Source organism: Haliotis rufescens, unplaced genomic scaffold, assembly GCF_023055435.1.
Source record: "Haliotis rufescens isolate VD_foot unplaced genomic scaffold, xgHalRufe1.0.p SCAF_63, whole genome shotgun sequence".
Lineage (NCBI taxonomy): Eukaryota > Metazoa > Mollusca > Gastropoda > Lepetellida > Haliotidae > Haliotis > Haliotis rufescens.
The window spans coordinates 1,642,702-1,661,726 of NW_025964354.1; the positions used below are offsets into that span (position 1 = coordinate 1,642,702).

General features: G+C 40.6%; 1 protein-coding gene across 2 annotated transcripts in view; it reads right to left on the bottom strand.

Moving 5' to 3' along the window:
* Positions 1-249: 249 nt before the first annotated feature.
* LOC124150171 (hemicentin-1-like) overlaps positions 250-19,025 on the bottom strand; it is a 262,470-nt gene continuing 243,694 nt past the window's right edge. For both annotated transcript variants that reach the window (XM_048386989.1, XM_048386988.1), the window contains 18 exons: positions 18,292-18,549; positions 17,748-18,005; positions 17,021-17,305; positions 15,462-15,719; positions 14,906-15,190; positions 12,148-12,405; positions 10,666-10,950; positions 9,731-10,015; positions 8,980-9,237; positions 8,402-8,659; positions 7,496-7,780; positions 6,820-7,104; positions 6,212-6,466; positions 4,599-4,898; positions 4,122-4,250; positions 3,618-3,651; positions 2,841-2,878; positions 250-1,569 (listed from right to left, as the gene is read on the bottom strand). In XM_048386989.1, the coding sequence (XP_048242946.1) occupies positions 1,511-1,569; positions 2,841-2,878; positions 3,618-3,651; positions 4,122-4,250; positions 4,599-4,898; positions 6,212-6,466; positions 6,820-7,104; positions 7,496-7,780; positions 8,402-8,659; positions 8,980-9,237; positions 9,731-10,015; positions 10,666-10,950; positions 12,148-12,405; positions 14,906-15,190; positions 15,462-15,719; positions 17,021-17,305; positions 17,748-18,005; positions 18,292-18,549 (4,073 nt within the window). In that variant the 3' untranslated portion in view covers positions 250-1,510. The remainder of the gene's footprint in view (positions 1,570-2,840; positions 2,879-3,617; positions 3,652-4,121; positions 4,251-4,598; positions 4,899-6,211; positions 6,467-6,819; positions 7,105-7,495; positions 7,781-8,401; positions 8,660-8,979; positions 9,238-9,730; positions 10,016-10,665; positions 10,951-12,147; positions 12,406-14,905; positions 15,191-15,461; positions 15,720-17,020; positions 17,306-17,747; positions 18,006-18,291; positions 18,550-19,025) is intronic.

The following is a 19,025-nucleotide window of genomic DNA, read 5'->3' on the forward strand; positions in this document are numbered from 1 at the left end:
ATGTAGCGTGACACTTCCATTTCATGTGACTTCCGTTTTAAGGAAAAACTCCTGAATGTATTAGGGGTTAGATAATCCGAATAATGAGACGTTTATAAAAGAATGCACTGTTAGCTAAGTCGTTACGGCAACCAAAAGAGCACAGCATTTTTAGCGGACCAATGCACATGTGAAACTTATGAACAGTTATAACACTCGATCACCAAGCATGTGTGTTAAATTGATATAACCGATATCTAAAACGTTATAATATATATCATTATATAGTTAGACACATTGCTATCATCAAACTGTCCCAGAGAGAATGTTACAATCAACACACGTCTTCATTCCATTATTGAATAAATCGAACAGTTCTAACGTTCTAACTGTCCTCCCATTTATTCTATTGTCCTTCGTCCGCCACATTCGTTCTTCATCCATTTACAATAAACTTCATACACTGCCCGTACACGTATCATAATATACATTACCCCCTTGTACTACACCTATTGTAACACACCTGCCATCATTTGATATACTCCATACACTGCCCGTACACGTATCATGACACAAGTTACCCCCTTATACTACAATATATTATACAGCACCTTCCATCACTTGATATACTCCATACACTGCCCGTACACGTATCATGACACAAGTTACCCCTTATACTACAATAATAATACAGCACCTGCCATCATTTGATATACTCTATACACTGCCCGTACGCGTATCATGACACAAGTTACCCCTTATACTAGAATATATCATAAAGCACCTTCCATCACTTTACATACTCCATACACTGCCCGTACACGTATCATGACACAAGTTACCCCTTATACTACAATATATTATACAGCACCTTCCATCACTTGATATACTCCATACACTGCCCGTACACGTATCATGACACAAGTTACCCCATTATACTACAATATATTATACAGCACCTGCCATCACTTGATATACTCCATACACTGCCCGTACACGTATCATGACACAAGTTACCCCTTATACTAGAATATATCATAAAGCACCTTCCATCACGTTATATACTCCATACACTGCCCGTACACGTATCATGACACAAGTTACCCCCTTATACTACAATATATTATAAAGCACCCTCCATCACGTTATATACTCCTTACACTGTCCGTACGCGTATCATGACACAAGTTACCCCTTATACTACAATATATTATACAGCACCCTCCATCACGTTATATACTCCATACACTGTCCGTACACGTATCATGACACAAGTTACCCCCTTATACTAGAATATATCATAAAGCACCCTCCATCACTTGATATACTTTCAGTCAACAATACACATCATCACCAGCATGAGAGCCCTTAACACAATCTTAAAATATCAACAACGTACAGAAAAGACACCAAAGACAAAGCAGTAAAGTACATGGGATTTAAACTAGTTGTTCAGAATAGATGGCAAAGCAGGCATCTGTCTTCAGCTGATATGGATTGTAAATAACCAGGAAGAATCCATCAATGGACACTAATCCTCACAGCTCTGTTTGGTGACATCGCAGCTCTTGGTGTTCACGTCAACAGAATCTGGAGAAAAGTTAACGAAAGTATTAACACCATCAATATCATTTGTGTTTGAGTGAACATTTATTTTATGAACACAGTTGGTTAGGTATGTGACAACTGCTCCATGTCCAAACGCCCTGCATCGCTGGAGAAATCAACATATGTCGCATGTATAGAAATAGAAATGTACACACTTACATACACGTAGTGAAAACATTTATGCTGTTTACGTTTGGGAATTGGGAACAGTGAAGTATATTTTGTTCACATTGTCTTCATCAGTGATCAGTGTTAAAATACTGACACAAACCTATTTTAAATATTCTCCTCCATCCATTGTCTAAACATCATTAATCCTATTGTGACTTTGTTTTGTAATTTAATACCAGTGGTAACAAACATACGTACGGCCATATTTTTGCTGGTTTCCATGTCTTCCGAAAGGAAATAGTTTCTAGTATTTGACGCACTTCAATAGATAATGGGTCCCTGAATGTTTAAACAAGCCTTGCAATACACTGTAGACGGAAACCTACGAATAGCGAGTGCAGTGCGAAATTCAGTCACATCAAGACAACTTATTCCACCTTGTAGCGTGATGTCGTCTATGGCGTAAAAGAGCGGTTGCCTCAATGTATCTAAAACAGTATGCCATCATGACAGTGGGGTGTACCAAAGTATTGATGTTGCATGGAGCATGTTATATTTATGTATGGAATATCAGTTTTAATACTGCTTACACAATGTCCACCTTGGAGATCCGTAATGTCAATGTTTCAATACTGAAAATATTTAAGTATTTAGTTGAAAAGAAAATGTAAAATCATATGCAGGTGACACAAGTTACCCCTTATACTACAATATATTATACATCACCTGTCATCACTTGATATACTCCATAGACTGCGTTGGTTCCTGACTTTGACTCTTCAGGTTATTAAAAATAGCTATCATTCTCGATGTGTGATATCTCAGAGTTGGAAACTAGGTTTATCTCCTATATTCTATGCAATAAGGTTATCTCTTCGCAAACACAGGGCCGTTTCAGCCACCACGGAGCAATTGTGGCGCATAGAGAAATTGAAGCACTTACGCAGCCAGGTCATACTCATATTGAGACATCCATCCTTCATCCTGCGTCCTACACGTATCAGTAGATTCATTTAATTTAATTCGCTGCTGAAAGTACTTATGTAGGTAAAGAAATAGTTGAACATGTAAGAACTATGATTCAATGAAACACTGAAGTGGATGTATATGAACGACTGGGCTAGATTGAAACTTGTACTTACCATGCTGGAATGGACTGGGTCGAGGCATGAACGAATTCCTTGATGTTGGAAATAAATAGAAGGTATTACTGGTTATCGAACAAAACAATACGAAGCATCAGTGAAATAGAATACTTATACATTTTATTTTATTCTTGTTTAACGCTGCATTCAGCAATATTCAAGCTATAAGACGGCGGTCTGTAAATAATCGAGTCTGGACCAGACAATCAAGTGTTTAACATCAGGAGCACCGATCTACACTATTGGGATATGATAACATGCATCAACCAAGTCAGCGAGCCTGACCCTCCGATCCCGTTAGTCACCTCTTACGGAGAGCATAGTCGCCTTTTACGGCAAGAATGGGTAGCTAAAGACCTATTCTACCCGGGATCGTCATGGGTCACTTATACGTAAGTGATCACATTAAAGTATCTTCATGTCCTATTACCGATGTAGGGCAGAGGGGGCAACACGTGTGACTTTCTCGTTGACTGTAACAAGATGCCCAAAGTTGCCTTGACAAGTGGTTGGTTTTGTACACAGGTAGATGTTTTGCTTGTTTCTTGTTTAACGCCACTCTCACAAATATTCCAGCCATATAACGGCGATCGTTAAATATGCCTGTCTCATCTTGAGCCTCGATCTAACCAATTGGGATACATTAACATGCACTGACCAAGTGAGTGAGCCTTGCCACCAGATCCCGTCAGTCTCCTCTTGCGACAATCATGGGTTGCTGAAGACCTATTCTAACCCAGATTTTCACAATAACAACTGCTACGTTATACTTACATAGGTAGGTTTGTAGGTTCCTCTCCACCTACAACTTGACATAATAATAAAATATTGTCTTAATTACAATAGGAAAGGACGTTCGACAACAAGCAAATAATACATAAAACAGTATGTAAACCTACGGTTATTTACAACATGTAATATATAGTAATATATGATGAAATGAGGTCAGACGTGATAATGTTTATGGCGGGTGGGGGTAGGAGGAGGTAGGTCGGGGTAAAGGTTGAGGCGTTGTTTTTGGGCTAGGGTTACGGGAAAAGTAGTTTCCATGTTGCCATTCAACAGACCAGTAATAAGTCACTATCAGTAGGAGTAAATTACTTAAAATTAAAACCTTTAGTAAATTGATCACAATGACACCCTCCCTACTTGGTTTAACTGAGGCCATGAACATATTTGAAATATAATTTCTTTTTAAATCGACCTAACGACCTCAATTGTTAGATTGAAAATCCGTAAACCCCCAAATATCAGACCTAAACATTCCCAAATACATACCCAAAGTGTGCTGGGTCTGTCTCCGACAAAGAACCACCGAGACGGTGACGAGGGCAACCACAACCAGAATACCGAGTCCAGCTGCAAGGCCGATTGTAATTCCATGTTTGCTCATGACTGATGTTTTGGCTAGAAATAATAGATAATGTTCACATCAGACCTGGTGTAAAACAAGCTGCCTGTGGATGCAAGTGAAGGTTGTAGCATTCAAAAAGGAGACTGAAAATTTTGAAAAGCGCTTCCATGATAATAAGAACTCTCAACAAAACGCACAGTCCATTGTACGATTTCGTCTAATTCAAAAACATGTGTACATGAATCACTATCAAATAATGAAGTTACCAAGCGTTCACAAACTAGCAGTCACAAGAAATCATTACTTTTCCAGAAGCAATAAATGCACAACGTTTAACACAATACCATTGTTTGTTTGATAAAATATAGCCTTGATAAGCCATTGTCCTTGGTGTCACTTACATAGGGTGGTTGTTGTATTTAACACTGTTATCTCCCCTTCACCATAGACATTAGTAGCATACAACTGGAAGTGGTACGTCACGGCAGGTGTCAGTCCTTGGATGTGCACACTGACGTGATGACTACTTCCTGGATCGGCTATGTTGTCGTTCCATGTCAACCAATGAGACTCCAAGTCCGACTTGTACAGGAGAGTGAACGTCTGGTCAGCCCCACCATTGAAGCTGGAGGTCCACTGTAGAGACACAGATGTGTCAGTCACAGCAGCCACCTGGAAGTCTGTGGGTACAGAGGGTGGAGCTGAAATGAAGATGACACAGATGTATCAGTCACAACAACCTGGAAGTCTGTGGGTACAGAGGGCGGGGCTGAAATAAAGATGACACAGATGTATCAGTCACAGAAGCCACCTGGAAGTCTGTGGGTACAGAGGGTGGAGCTGAAATAAAGATGACAGATGCATCAGTCACAACAACATGGAAGTCTGTGGGTACAAAGGGCGGGGCTGAAATAAAGATGACACAGATGTATCAGTCACAGAAGCCACCTGGAAGTCTATGGGTACAGAGGACGGGGCTGAAATAAAGATGACACAGATGTATCAGTCACAGAAGCCACCTGCAAGTCTGTGGGTACAGAGGGTGGAGCTGAAATGAAAATGACACAGATGTATCAGTCACAGAAGCCACCTGGAAGTCTGTGGGTACAGAGGGTGGAGCTGAAATGAAGATGACACAGATGTATCAGTCACAACCACCTGGAAGTCTGTGGGTACAGAGGGCGGGGCTGAAATAAAAATGACACAGATGTATCAGTCACAGAAGCCACCTGGAAGTCTATGGGTACAGAGGACAGGGCTGAAATAAAGATGACACAGATGTATCAGTCACAGAAGCCACCTGCAAGTCTGTGGGTACAAAGGGTGGAGCTGAAATGAAAATGACACAGATGTATCAGTCACAGAAGCCACCTGGAAGTCTGTGGGTACAGAGGGCGGGGGCAATATACTTGAGAACAACTGATTGCAGCTTCACTGAAATTTACGACAATATTAATTTTAGCAGCTTTATTATATATTTGGCATTATCTCATACCTACCATGTTAACATAACGTCAATGATAAATGGTTACCTAGGGTGAATAATGTGATAGATGAATGACATAATTCCCGAACATTGACCAGACTGAGGAAATGTGGACTCAAGAATACCTTCACGATTATTACCACAAGAAGCCCTATTATATATTTTAAATATAAAACGCCACAGATTACTCAGTCTTGATTATCTCCCGAAACAGATTATATTGGAAGTAAAAGGCAGAATACTGGCGACAGTTATATGAATGGATCACAAAACAAGTGTTTGTGAAGAGGAAAAGCATGGCCTGCTCTAACGTCAGCACCCGCCATTCACAAAGTTGCATATAAAGTATGTGTTTGTTGCCTAACGCCGCCCAGCAGTACTCATGCCATATAACGGCAGCCTGTAAACATTCTAGTCTTGACCAGACTGCCCAGTGATGTCCAAGACAGTCCAGAAAATAACACACTAGCACGTTTTTGGATTAAAGCATATGTTTCTCTACCTTATTGTCTTGTGAAAGTTACGTACTGTATACAGTGAGTCTGATGTTCTTTTCCTGAGAGTCACCAATGCCGTTTTGTGCCTGACAGGTGTAGTCCCCCTGGTCTGTTCTGGACACATTGCTGAGACTCATCTGGCCTGCCAAGGGGATGTTGTCTTTCCTCCATGTTATATTGCAGCTTGGGTTACACTCGGCAGTGCAGGTGGCAGTGAAAGCACCGGTTCCCTCAACCATACTCAGTGATCCTGATAGAGAAATAGTTACACTATTCCTGGGACCATCTTAAAGGAAAAATGAAAACATTTTAGTACAAGAATCAACAAAAATGGGAGATACATTGAACGGTTTAAAAGAAGATTCAGAAAATCTTCTGATAAGAAACGGTTCCAAGCAAACTACATGTTCTTGTCGCAAGAAGCGACTGAATAGACAGGGTGGTTAGGCTTGGTGCCATGGTTGATTCTATGTCATCGTACCCTGACATCGTTGCAGGTTGTTGGCGATGCCAATCACTTGTTTGTCTGGTCCAGACTGGACAATCACAGGGAGTAATGATATCAGTTGGATTATTGAATATTGTGGCAATACGAAATGAATAAATATTAATTGCAAAAGTATCTTCTTCCAAACTCACACTGCACATCCACACTAACAGGTTCGCTTGCTGTCCCCAGTTGTAGCCTGCCTCCACTTGGTCTGAGCATGTTGCTGGCTGTGCAGGTGTACAGTCCACTCTGGTTCCTACTCATGATCTCTAGTACAAGCTGTGGCTCTGCACTGACAGTGTAACCATTGTGTGTCCAAGTGTAGCTTGTGCCTCCTGGGTTTCCCGGGGTAGTTACATTGCTGCAGTCCACACTGAATGAAGAGAACTCCGTGACGTTCATCACTGATGGTAACCCAGAGATAGTTGGTGGGTCTGGAAATAATAACATGTTTTACAATTGAGCCACGCAATTTGAAATACATTCATGTAGAATGTATACATAAGTTACGAAATCGACACTATTTATACACGCTGTCTTCACTGAACATGTGATGTCATACTGAACACAATAAGGCAGATTTTAAACAGTGGAAACAAAGACCAAATGCATCGTACTGGTATGACATCACAACATTATGTTCATTATTTCAGGGAGTTTGAACGCTCATCCATATTACATATTTGTCGATATATGTGCTTTGTCCCATATTGTATCAGGAGAACATTGATGTTTATTTTTCGGTAAACTGGTGATGAATGATTAACAGATTCTCTATTTAACACCTCTACAATACATATGCCATACATAAACACCAAGTCTCACACTGTATGTCCAGTAAAACCTGTCCTGTAGCTGAGCCTAACTGTTGAGGTCCTTCACTTGGTGTGAGAGTGTTATAAGCTGTACAGGTGTACTGCCCTTCTTGATTCCTTCTAGTGTTGTGTATTTCCAACACAGAACTTGTGCTGATGACAGAACTGTTCAATGTCCAAGTGAAGTTTGTCGTCGGAGGGTGTCCTTGGACGATGTAGCTGCTACAGTCTACCCACACTCTGGATGTCTCTATCACTCCGTAAGACGATGGGAAGTCAGACAAAGAAGGAGCATCTGTTAAAATAACGAATTGTCTGTTCTGAAAGGCTACAATGATGACAAAGAATGTTTACTCTTTTTGTGCGTTACTTCTTTAACAAGGAATTCTCACATTTTGAAATTCAGAAGGATGGTTATTGTACTTTTTTTTAACAGATGAACACATGCACTTCTGTTTAGATATATACTATCTTGTTTCATTTAACTTGGCAGCCACTTTGTTCTGGGTATTTATACACAAAGGGCGTATTTGATTCTTTTCATGTATTTCAGGTAAGAATTGGACTTCAGCAATCCATGCTTTCATACCAACCGTAAAGATCTGGGTTAGAATTGGTCTTCAGCAACCAATGCTTGTCGTAAGAGGTCACAAACGGGATTTTGTAGTCATACTTTGTTGATGCATGTCATTGTGCACCAATTCGCTTGTCGATGCTCATGACGTCAATCACCAGACTATCTGGTCCACCTTCGATTATTTACAGGCCACCGTCATAAAGCCAGAACGTTGCCGAGTGTGGTGTTAAACAACAAACAAACAAACGAATCCTATGAGCATGACTATGTCATTACCAGAGGGTTGCTGTGTTACAAGTACACTGTGATTATTGTATCGTGATAGGTATCTCAACTCACACTGTACAATGACATTGACTGTGGCTGAATCTGAACCGACTTCGTTGTTAACTGTGCATGTGTATAGACCTCCTGCAGTTCTGTTGATGCCACGGTCTTGAAGAACAGCCACGGCATTGAACACAGATCCCTCATAGCTCCATGTGTAGTTACTTCTACCAGGCTTGCCGGGTGAAGTATAGTTCCTACAGTTGATCCAGAGATCACTGTTTTCAACTACTTGGTAGGAAGACGGGAAGCCAGATAGAGATGGTGCATCTGTTGACATGAGATTGTATATGATTACACAATATATGACACATTAGACATTATATGATGGCGTGTGTAATAAAATCATCAGAGTGTGAGCTTTGATTCAGCTAGATCTCTCAGAAATCAACGTTCAGCTCGTGGTGGGGTATACGGAATTTATTCCCCGCTGAGAAATTTATTTCCCTCAAAGGCAGGATACATAGTATTTTATTTACATAACGTGGACCAATCAGATTACATCATTCTGACATGGAGGTATGATAATGTATGTTGTGTGGTGGCATGTTTTCACGAAGGTGTGAGCTTTGAGTCAGTTAAACACTCACATTGTACATCAACAGTGACGGAAGCTGACTCCGACCCAACAACATTGCTGACAGTGCAGGTGTACTGTCCAGCCTTGGTCCTGTTGATGCTGTCTACTTGAAGAACTTCCTCATTACTGAACACTGATTGTCCATAGATCCATGTGTAGTTGGTTGTTGCCGGGTTGCCGGGTGAGGTGTACTTGCTACAGTTGATCCACAGTTGTGATTCTTCCACCACCCAGTGAGTAGACGGGAGTCCGGATATTGAAGGGGGAACTGTAAAGGGGATCGGGCTATTGTTTAATTGATTCCGTCCATGTATAATTCAATCAAATTGTACAGAACAATGACTGACTCACTGATTTAAGATGTTGGTGAGTAGTTGTAGTGTGTGTTATAAGCTGAGAAAATATGAAGCTGTTGTGTCCAAGCATAAATATAATCGTCAGGCATGGTATATTACAAAAACACAAATTTGTTAGTTGATTATTGTATGTGTATTTGTGATTTTAGCCTGTAATAATTTTGTAGTTATATAATAAATTCAATACCTTTTAAGAAATAAAGAAATAAAGATAGCAAATATGTATACACAACTATGGTAACATTAAAAGGCAATACGACATAACAGCTATAAGGTATTACGGCAATAAGATATATTTGCTAAGCTGTGTTACTGCCATAAGATATTACTAATGTTAGTGTCAGCGTACATCCACGTCAGTTTATTTTCCCCACCTTTCAATGAAATGATGTCAGGTATACTCACACTCGACTTCAACATTGATATGTGTGTCGACTGTACCCTGCCGTTGAGAGTCTCCACTTGGGGTCAGAGTGTTACTAGCTGTGCATACATATTCCCCCTTCTGACTCCTGCTGATATTGTACACAGTCAACACAGCCTCCTTACTGACGCTAGAACCTTTATATGTCCATGTGTAGCTTGTCACTGATGGGTTGCCTGGTGTAGTGGCACTGTGACAGTTAATCCTTAATGTGGACATCTCTGTGACTCTCCTCGTTGACGGTAATGCGGTAAGTGTTGGTGGGTCTGACAAAACATACAACATACGTGTGTAATGTGTGTGTGTTTATAGCTTTATATAGGATTCCGTCTCTGCGCATGTGTGTATGGATCACTATCAAAGAGTGATGATACCAGATGTTCGCGAGAAATTTGGCATATCGTAACAAATACACATTTGATTCAAGTCAAGATAAGGAATAGCACTGTACGTAATGTTTGGCACTGATACCTAAAAACTGAAAGTTGTACTCCACATGCCGACCCCAAGGCCACAGGGCCACAATTGGTGTCCGCGGATATGCCTATTTCTTGTCTAAGTATCCTAGCACCAAATTTCAGATGTATATATCATGTTTTCTCAGTATATTTCAGATGACATTTGCTTGCATTTGTTATACATTGTCCTGAAACTTTGTGGACAGATCTATGTATATAAATAGCTTTAAGATAACCACGTTCAGTAACAAATGTCATAACATGTGTAGAATGAATAACGTCGAGCTGTTCTGATATGTACATATAAGGGTGTTCTGCTCATTATTAAAATTCACTTTCCTGCACTTTCTGTCTATTATCAAAATAACAAAGAGTGAATTTATACCGGTAAAAGGAAAGAAAAGATGGACTTATAAGTAAGTGTGTCTATTGCTCTCGTGCATCACAGAGTAACTCACACTGCACGTCAACGTTAACCTTGGCTGTTGCTTCTCCTTGCTGTTCAGATCCTCCACTTGGTGTCAGAGTGTTGCGGGCAGTACAGGTATACTGTCCTGCTTGGCCTCTACTGATGCCGTCTATTCCAAGCAGAGAACTGGCACTGACTTGGGAACCATTGAAGGTCCAAGAATAGCGTGTTACTGCTGGATGCCCATGCGTGGCGTATGCTCCACAGTCGATCCACAATCTTGAAGACTCGATCACCCGGAACATTGGGGGAAAGCCAGATATAGATGGCACATCTTAAACAGAATATTAGCTGTGATAAGACTAACAATGTAGTAACACTATTTCAAGATCAACTTTACATTATAATTTTCTTAATATATCTTATTCTTGTGGAACATGATGGCCAGGAATCTTAATCAATAAACTCGGACCCCGTTGTACCACGGCATTCATCGTACCGTGTCAATTGTGATTTCCGGTAGTTCACACAGGACACGTCTCTTAGCGTCTGTCTATTAATGTGAATCAGGAACCAGGAAGTGTTCTCTTCATAAACAATTTCAGTTTAATAGGAGTGTTCCGTCTGCTGTAAGTAGGGAGTTATCAACGTGTTGATACTTACATCTTTTCAATATTGCCTTAACCCAATCTTTCAATGGCCAACGATATAACCCGCAGTGACCCAAGTAAACTTTCTGTATCAACCCGAACTAGATCATCTGCATATTCGTGGCGACTAATAAGGTAACGGAAGTAACGTCTTCCGCACACTTTTCCCCCACTCTGTGGCCAGCATCTTTTAGGAGATCATAAGGGTGATAATGCCATACTTAGAAATACATGTACGTTCTTCACCAGTAGCCAAATGATAAATACGCTTTTGGTATACAAGGAGTGCCGTATATTTATATTTATTGTTTACTTTCATCATTTTTCTATTTTTCCGACAAATTATTATAATCCATTTTTTTAATCATGAATCTTAAAATATAATTTCTGATATTTTGTTGTTAAAAATATTGTTTTCTTACTTTTATACTACAATATGCATTGAAAACCTATAACTGATAACACATTCAGAATTGTATGTAGGCTGTCTTTGCACTTGTCTGGACAAATCACTGAAGTCTGGCATTATCATACTTAGTTGTTGGTTGATGTAGGTCCTGTTGTTCTCCATACACAACTTTTCCCTGCACCGCGATACGAAGGAGTTCTCTCCCTTGTCAAACTGAGCCCGAGGCTCGGCTTTTACTCGGCGCGATTAAAGTAAATAATGAACTTTTATCAGTAAAATATGCACAGTTAGATAAAATAATAGGCATCTGATAGAGAACACGAATAAACATAAGGTTTAGTGGATGCATGTTGTTCTGTTAAGCGTCCATAACAAGTACCGCGATACCCCAAGGTTGCAAGAGTTTGGTCCAAAACAAATTAACATTAATTTCAAGATCATATAATGTTCCTGGTGTCAATAAACCACTCACATTGTACGTCGACACTGACGGAAGCAGACTCCGACCCAACAAGGTTGCTGACAGTGCAAGTGTACTGTCCTCTTTCAGTTCTGTTAATGTTGTCTATCTGAAGTACTTCCTCAGTACTGAACACTGATTGTTCATAGCTCCATGTGTAGTTAGTTGTTGCCGGGTTGCCTGGTGAAATGTAGTTACTGCAGTTGATCCACAGTTGGGATTCTTCTACCACCCAAAGAGTAGACGGGAGACCAGATATTGAAGGGGCATCTGTTCATTGGAAATATTCGATTAGAAATAATTACTTCATTACCTAAATCTAAGTGTATATTTATTATTCACTTCAAACCTTTGCTCAGTTGCAGAAAGCTTGAAAAACACTTTTTCTCAATCTGCACTTCCATTATGTGAGTGAGTGAGTGAGTGAGTGAGTGAGCTGGGTCTAACGCCGCGTTTAACATTATTCCAGTTATATCACCGTCTGTGAGGTTAATGTGGGAGGAAAGCCCAAAGTGATGCAGGTCTCAGACGTTTACCACTTTGGTGGAAGCCACGATCACAGGCATGATGCTGACAAAGCTAGAAACATAATTGGGGTGAACTGGGATCCGAACGCACAATCAAAGGTTTCTAGCGTGCCCAAGGGACATAACTCTGCACAGCGAATCGCGGCGCAAAAGACGACTGGGCCACCCGTGCCCCATCTATAATGTCGACCACCTCTGATGTGACAGGGCATTAAAAGATGACACACTGGACTATCACACGCAGTTACTTCTACACCAACACATGCATTGACGTCACAGCTAGTCTTCTTTAAGTTTCCGAAGTGATGAAAGGGGAAGTTGATATCAAACTTGTTCATTCACTCATTCAAAAACGGGGGGCACGGGTGGCCCAGTCCTCTAAGGCGCCGCGATTCGCTGTGCAAAGTTGCGTCCCCTGGACACGCCAGAAACCTATGGTTGTGGGTTCGAATCCCGGTTCACCCCGATTATGTTTCTAGGTTTGTCAGCACCATACCCGTGCTCGTGGGTTTCACCGAAGCGGTAAGCGTCTAAGACCTGCATCACTTCGGGCTTTCCTCCCACATTAAGCTGACACGCCATGATATAACTGGAATAATGTTAAAAGCGTCGTTAAACCCAACTCACTCACACTAATTCAAAAACGAGGGGTGGCCTGGTAGCCTAGTGGTTAAAGCGTTCGGTCCTCACGCCGAAGACCGGGTTCGATTCCCGACATGGGTACACTGGTGAAGCCCATTTCTGGTGTCCCCCGCCATGATATTGCTGGAATGTTGCTAAAAGCGGCGTTAAACCATGATTGAATGATTTAAACATATTTATTCACAAGGAGTGAACGGGATTGGGGGACAAGTTCTTCAACCTTAGAATGCCCTCTCCCTGGTATTACACAAAATTCACAATTTCAAATTCAATATATATGCATACAACACTATAGATGAGAGAGAGAGAGAGAGAGAGAGAGAGAGAGAGAGAGAGAGAGAGAGAGAGAACAAGAAAGAGAGAGAGAGAGAGAAAGAGAGAGAGAGAGCGAGAGAAAGAGATTTATATACATTGTTAAATGAACAGTTCTTTACACAAATCTTTTAGTTGTACATATATAATGTTGTACTGCCTTAAATATAGCTTCATTTTCTGTAACAACCTGATCTGCATTGCTGTATAACAGTAAGTGTACATATACAGGTATGTTATGAACAATAGTTTTAAGGCTGTTTAACATAACTTCACGCTGATGACTAAACAATGTACAGTCCATGAGATAATGATATGCATTTTTCACATGTATTCGAACATGTACAGTTCGGGTGATCTTTTATACCAATTCTATATAAATCATAATTCAATTGACTGCACATGTATCTCAGTTTTGTGTGTAAGATATTATATTTTCTTTTTCCATAAGCGAAGTACGCAGGTGACGTGGGGTGGTGCTTTTGTAACGAAGTTTTAAAACAAGAAATCGTAGAATTTCGATCTGATAACGGAATAGAGTTCCACAATCGGATAGACGAACGTGTAAAAGAATTCACACGAATGGCTTAGTCTTGTGAGAGGAACACTGATGTTTTCAGAGTTTCTGAGACTGTATGAGTTTTTTGCAGCAATGGTTTTGGGTAGAATATCTGTTTGATAGGAAGGGGCCATGTTATGATTAATTTTGAAGAAAAGACAAAGTTTACGTTTCTTTCTTCGCTCAACTAAGGGTTCCCAACCGGTTTTGTAATATAATGAATGCCCGGGGGCATATTTAGGTAGACCAGTTACAATGCGTTAAGCTTCTAATTGTTATTGTTCTAAATTCTCACTTTGTCCTTCCGTGCAACCATTCCAAACCTCACATGCGTATTCAAAGTGTGGTCTTATGAAAATTGTACATATATTGTTCATAGTATTTCTGTGAAGTAGATGTTTGAGTTTTCTCATTGAGTAAATCATCTTCGAAGTTGTTTTAATTATGGTATCTATATGACAAGACCATTTGCCACTGGCTTCAAGAATAACACCCAAGTAAAACCATACTCACTCACTCATTGACAAACGATCAAGGGAACAAAGGAAGGAACAAACGAACGAACGAAAACCCTACCCATACTACCTATACACATAAACACATAAATGAATAAACAAACTTGCATACATACATCTATATACTTATATGAAAATAACTGGAATATGTAGGAACTTGTGAATGTCAAAATGTATTTGACACACATCTGCAGCATTATTAAAAAAAGACTTACACTGAACATCCACATTGATTTGTGCTGTTGCTATGCCTTGTCGTGGAGTCCCTACGTATGGTGTCAAAGTGTTGCTGGCAATGCAGGTGTATTGTCCTCCCTGATCAGGGCTGATGTTCCTTCTGGCAAGAACCGCCCCTGTACTGACAGTAGAACCGCCATAGGTCCACATGTAGCTTGTACTGGGAGGATTCCCTGCTGTGGTGTAACTGCTACAGTCTATCCTGAGATTAGATGACTCAGTTACTCGGTACGTCGAAGGAAACACAGATGTCAGTGGAGCGTCTGTGGACACAAAGCCATGCGGTAAGTTTAGACATGTCCATACACGCATAGCTTTACCTGTAGCAGTAACACAAGTACTTACTTACTTACTTGTATGTCCATGTATTATCACAAGACAACATCATAATATTCTTAGTCTTTGATTGTAAAGATGGGGTGTTTTGTGTGTATATGCAAAGTTTGCAGAGAGTATAAGCAATAATTTAGTCCAAAACAACTACACCTTGTCACAAGGATCATTTTGAGTGCTTTGAGTCAATAAAACACTCACATTGTACGTCAACGCTGACAGAAGCAGACTCCGACCCAACAAGGTTGCTGACAGTGCAAGTGTACTGTCCTCTTTCAGTTCTGTTAACGTCGTCTATTTGAAGTACTTCCTCAGTACTGATCACTGACTGTCCATAGCTCCATGTGTAGTTAGTTGTTGCCGGGTTGCCTCGTGAAGTGTAGTTACTGCAGTTGATCCACAGTTGTGATTCTTCTACCACCCAAAGAGTAGACGGGAGACCAGATATTGAAGGGACATCTGATCATTGGAAACATTCAGTTTGAAAATAAATAACTTCCTAACCTCAATCTAAAAGTATATATTTATGTTCAACTTCTGATCTGTGCACAGATGCAAATTTGTTCGAAAACACCTGATTTTGGTCTACCTTTCTAATCTGTCAGGTCTCTTTGGTCTAGTGGATACAGTATCTGTTGGGAGAGCTGGATATTGGGGGTTTGATGACATTACTCATTACAAAGCGTTAAGGTGCTTAACGATGAGGGGATAAAACAAGATCTGGAGGAACAAAGTCGGTGCGAAATATGTTTGTTTGTTTATATGGGATACTTCGAATATGGAGAACATATGAATGTCTAGATGTCAAATACAAGTATATGCAGCGTTTTGTATAAATGTATACCTGAATATCCACACTGATCTGTGTTGTTGCCATCCCCAGTCGTGGAATCCATCTGTATAATGTCAAGCTGTCTTCCTTATTCTTTTATGAGTTTGCCTCTCCCAAGAACAGCCCCAGTACTGACAGAACTTCAGTGCTTGAGTTTTGTACGTATTTTCTTGCTCGATGGCTTACTTACTTCAAACACCACATTCGTCCAGAACATGCTACTCATCCTATTACACAGCAGTCCAGTTCCCTTCACTAATGTACTATATCATATTAATCCCGTGGTAGTTTTGTTTCCCAGCAGCCTATGCTGGTCGAAAACGGCGACCAAATGGATCAGGGGTCAGGCTCGGTTTGATAACATATCATCGTAACCCAACGCCGGTGATTGTTGTTTCCAATGTCAATCACTTGATTGTCTGGTCAAAACTCGATAATGTACAGTCTGCTGTCATATAGCTGGAAAATGGTTTTACAATAAGCAAGGACTATCTTTCCTGTTTGCGCTGCTGACAGTCAGATAAACAGACACACATAAACTGACGTACAAAAGAAAGTACACCAAGAAGCTGTTTGTCAAATTACTTCATAAGTTCAAAAATAGAAATGAAATCATGGTGACATATGTCGCACAAATACAACCATATGTATTTGCGTAGCCTGTGAAAGTCTTTAATGAAAGACGCGTATTTTGAGAAAACGAGGTTTGCCCTCTTATAATGAAATGCACGTACAAAATTGGTTCATGAAGTTTCTGACAGTACAGGAAGGGAGATGAAAATGTTGGTATGGCCCAAGAACATTCAGTTCAACCTGTGTCCACTACGACAGACAGGTCAGACACCAGGACAGGTCTGGGAGTTTTTAACAAATGTAACACATGAATTCATTACTTTAGACATCACATTTTGCAAGAAATGGTACTCACACTGTACAACCACGCCAACCTGAGCTGTGGCCACCCCCTGTTGTTGAGACCCCCCACTTGGTGAAAGTGTGTTACTGGCAGTACAGGTGTACCGTCCTCCCTGGTTCCCACGTATTGCGTCTATTTTCAGCACTGCGCCAGAACTGACAGTGGACCCTTTGAAGACCCAGGAGTAGTCTGTTGTAGCAGGGTTGCCATCAGTTGTATAATTGCTACAGTCTATCCACAGTTTGGAGGATTTAATCACTTGGTAGGTTGAGGGAAAGCCAGATAGTGTTGGTGAATCTGTTACAAAAATAAATGTTTACGCATTATATGATATATACATTTGCTGATATAGTAAACAATAAGTGAGTGAGTGAGTATGGTTTTACGACGCTTTTAGCACTATTCGAGAAATATCACGGCAGGGGACACCAGAAATGGGCTTCACACATTGTGCCAATGTCGGGAATCGAACCCGGGTCTTCGGCGTGAGGAGCGAACGCTAACCACTAGGCTACCCGACCGCCCCAGTAAACAATTAAATCAAACCATGACATATAAGATATATGTGGTTATGGCCTGTAAATTTTATTTGTTAATTAGCTATATTTGATAATGACATGGTGTTCATTCTTATATGTGTGTTGTAGAACTAAGATTCGTTTTAAATAGAGCATGGGGAAATCAATGTTTCTCTGATTCGTATATCTTTTAGTTATGCCAAGTAAAAAGTACTACCCACACTGAACATCAATTGTGACTGAGGCTGCCTCCTTCCCTACAGCATTGCTGACAGTGCAGGTGTATTGTCCTCTTGCAGTTCTTTTAATGTTGTTTAGTTGAAGTACCGCCTTTGTACTAACGGTAGATGTCCCATAGCTCCATGTGTAGTTAGTTGTTGACGGGTTGCCTGGGGAAGTGTAACGCGTACAGTTGATCGACACTGGAGAATTTTCCATCACTTGGTAATCGAGTGGAACACCAGAGAGTACAGGTGGATCTGTGACATGAAACCATACATACACGATACTGATGGTGATACATAAACGTCATATTCTTAGAGTAGTACATGTGTTATTTTAAATAGTCAGGGATGTATCGCAACACCCATTTCCTTCATTCATTTGGGCCGTCTATATCTGATCAGTTACACTCAAGGTGTTTGTGATAACAACACTGAACATGCACATAAATAGCTCAGAGTGCATTTGGAGTTTATTATGAATATTGAATTCGTTTATCTTTATTACAACCTAATCACAGGAGCAGCACAATGTGATTCATACACTGGACATCCACATTGACTGGGGCAGAGTCTGATCCTACTGCGTTTCTAACAGTACAGGTGTACGCCCCTCCCTGACTCCTACTGATGCTGCTTCTTGTCAGTACAGCTCTTCTACCGACAGATGACCCTCCATGTGACCAACTGTAGGTTGCTGCTTGTGGGTTGCCCTGTCTTGTATATGAACTACAGTCCAGTCTTAAAGTAGCTGACTCATTCACTTGGTACGTGGATGGGAGGCCAGATATTTCAGGTGAATCTACAAGCAAGAAGATTCATCAATACTGGTCCATAACCAATTATATCTATGGATGCAAGGATGTCCAAGTCTTTCAAATGCATCAACTCTTTACTATGACATACTTTCCTCCTGCTCCTTTCTGTTTATTTAACATATCTTCACGAATGTGAAAATTATCTCCGGGATTCCCTAAGTATAGGATATTAACCGCCTGTGCGGGCTATCTGTGAATATATTGCAGTCCGGCAAAGGAAAAGCCCGCAGGCCGTAGGCCCAACGGATGTCCCTGCGCTGGAGTGCATTATTTTCATGGATAGCCATAGGAGAAGGTTTATATCTGACTTATAAACCGACAGATATGAAGATGCATTTTTGTTTAATTGACATTACTTTAATTCTGAAATTTCAATTGTAGCACTCGAAAGTTCTCAGTCAAAAGCGCACAGCTCGAGAATCCCGTGGGCAGAGGGATTTTCGGAGAAAAGAACAACCTG